This window comes from Melitaea cinxia, chromosome 16 (assembly GCF_905220565.1).
Source record: "Melitaea cinxia chromosome 16, ilMelCinx1.1, whole genome shotgun sequence".
In the NCBI taxonomy this organism is placed as follows: domain Eukaryota; kingdom Metazoa; phylum Arthropoda; class Insecta; order Lepidoptera; family Nymphalidae; genus Melitaea; species Melitaea cinxia.
This window is the reverse complement of record NC_059409.1, coordinates 10723431-10725700: the sequence shown is the minus strand read 5'-3', so window position 1 is coordinate 10725700 and position 2270 is coordinate 10723431. Positions and strand designations below refer to the sequence as shown.

The following is a 2270-nucleotide window of genomic DNA, read 5'->3' as shown; positions in this document are numbered from 1 at the left end:
ATCTCAAAGTGTTATATTGAAATAGTGGTCCAAATCCAACATTATGTAACAAGATTCATATTGTTAAGCTCGACAAGCCACGAACGTAACAGCGATGCTTGAATCACCGCATGTTATTTAACTGGACACCTACTTAATAGTTATTAACACAACATTGTTATGCAAATGTGTGCTCATTCTTGAAGATTTAGCAGCAAAGTTGTTGTAATAAAGTTTGACTACTAATAAAAAAGTGGGATGACAGCCAATGTTATTAAAACTAATAATGTTAAAGTTTTCGTAATTAAGGGGTTTAGTAAAAAAGTTTCGTATATTAAAAATTCAACATTTTATTAATATCACAATTTCACTGGGACTCATCATACGTCCTTAAATATAGTAATTAAAATAATATACAGAAACAAGCAAGGACGACACACTATAAAAGGGATACATTATACATATCATACATAATACAAGTGCCGACACACATTTGCCTCAACATTTACACCACTAAAAGAATTCACGGGTTACCATAATTTTATTTTTAACCTATGTATGTCAGGTACGTTTTTATTAACTTTTGAAGCATTATTAATCACAAAGCCTCTGATCAGCATAATTATCATATGTGTTGTTTATTATGCTAATAATATTTAACAGGCAAGAAGAACATCTTAAAGTAATTTGAGACGGTGGATTATTACCCACACTAAGCCCGTAAGGAATTAAGTTAAATGCGATTAATAGTGCTCAAATTTGTAGCCTTCTTCGCTGCCACCTGAAAGACCATGAGATTCAGGATAGAAATGTCCCTGGATTTCAGGCTGGGACTCAGCGTATGCCTTTAAGCCTTCACCGCCTTCGTAACTGCCAGCGTAATGTTCAAAACCGCCCTGCTGTTCAAAGCCACCGTGTTGAAGACCGGCATGTTCTAGGCTTCCTTGCTCTAAAGATCCGTGCTCGAGACCTCCATGTTCAAAATCTCCGTGACCATGGCTGGCAGCAAAATGTTCAGTGTCTAGTCTGTGGTCTTCCAACACGAGACCACCGCCATGGCTGTGCTGAGTTTCGGGGTGAATCTGTTTCAGGTTTTGTTCAGATTTACCCTTTTCGAGTGGGTGTTTAAGAAGATGGCTGTGCTCTTTCTTTACATATACTGGTACTGGGTGAAAATGTTCGAATTTGATGGATTGGTGTGACTTTGCGTGTTCATGTTGGACTTGGTGATGGTGTCCTGATTCGCCAATAGCGCCTTGATGGTCGAAGCCCTCTGCACTTTGTGAAGCCTCCTGGTGGATAATACCAGGGAAAGCTGCCGCAACGGCGAAGAGTCCCAAGAATATCTGCAAAACAAGAATAAAATTTGTTATGATTATATTATTTTAATTATTTTAATTCGGTATTTTATCAATTAAATAGAAAAATATTACAATCTTGTTAAAAAAAAATATTAAGGCTTACGCTGCTTTTTATAAAAAATAATAAAAATGCGATTTATATATTTTGAAATTAGCAATACTAGGAACACCACTTTCTTATATAAGAGAACGGCTTCCTATAATAAAGTTATTACAATAGCTAATCGATATACCAGGAAGAAATTATTCTGATTAGCGGTTCGTTAACTTTACGTAAATGAAAAAGATTTATACACTTAAAAATTTTACTAAACTACTAATATTTATGTAAATATTTTCATTTATCCAAATGCACCATAGATTTTTAATTAGAATCACAAGCACAATAAACACATTACGCACAGTGTACTTCATTGCTGTAGGTTTGAGTACTGGTCACAACTCCACGAAAGGGTGGTGGGTAATGCAAGCAATTGCTATTTGCATCGCTTATATACTCAATTTCACTGACATTCGCGTGTGTGAGTGCTCTGCTTTGATATTACGTGTACTTAGAACGGTACATTGGCATTTCGTCCGCGTCTTAAGAACAATAGATGGAAATTTATCTAGAGATAGTAGAAAAAGTCGATCGAAGTGAATAAAATATTTAAATATAATTGATGTCATTACTATGCAACTCCAAACTTTACAAAAGTTAACCACTTGAGATTTTATTGGATATTTAGATATTCTATTAAAAATGAACATATCATATGGTTCCTATAAATAAAATAAATAAATAAATATATATCTTATATCTTATAACACGGTCGTCTGTTCCTATGATAAGCAATTTAATGTTTGTGCTACAGGTGCTGACTGTTATAACTATACTTTTTTTGGATAAACATACCTAGAAATAATACATATATAAATACAAAATATTAC

General features: G+C 34.0%; 1 protein-coding gene across 1 annotated transcript; it reads right to left on the bottom strand.

Annotated features, from left to right (window-relative positions):
* Positions 1–309: 309 nt before the first annotated feature.
* On the bottom strand, positions 310–1807 carry LOC123661087 (cation channel sperm-associated protein 1). The gene is made up of 2 exons (XM_045596091.1): positions 1743–1807; positions 310–1325 (listed from the first exon to the last, which is right to left on the bottom strand). Exons 1-2 carry the CDS (start codon positions 1752–1754, stop codon positions 723–725), a joined length of 615 nt encoding a protein of 204 aa, XP_045452047.1. The 5' UTR covers positions 1755–1807; the 3' UTR covers positions 310–722.
* Between the last annotated feature and the right edge of the window lie 463 nt (positions 1808–2270).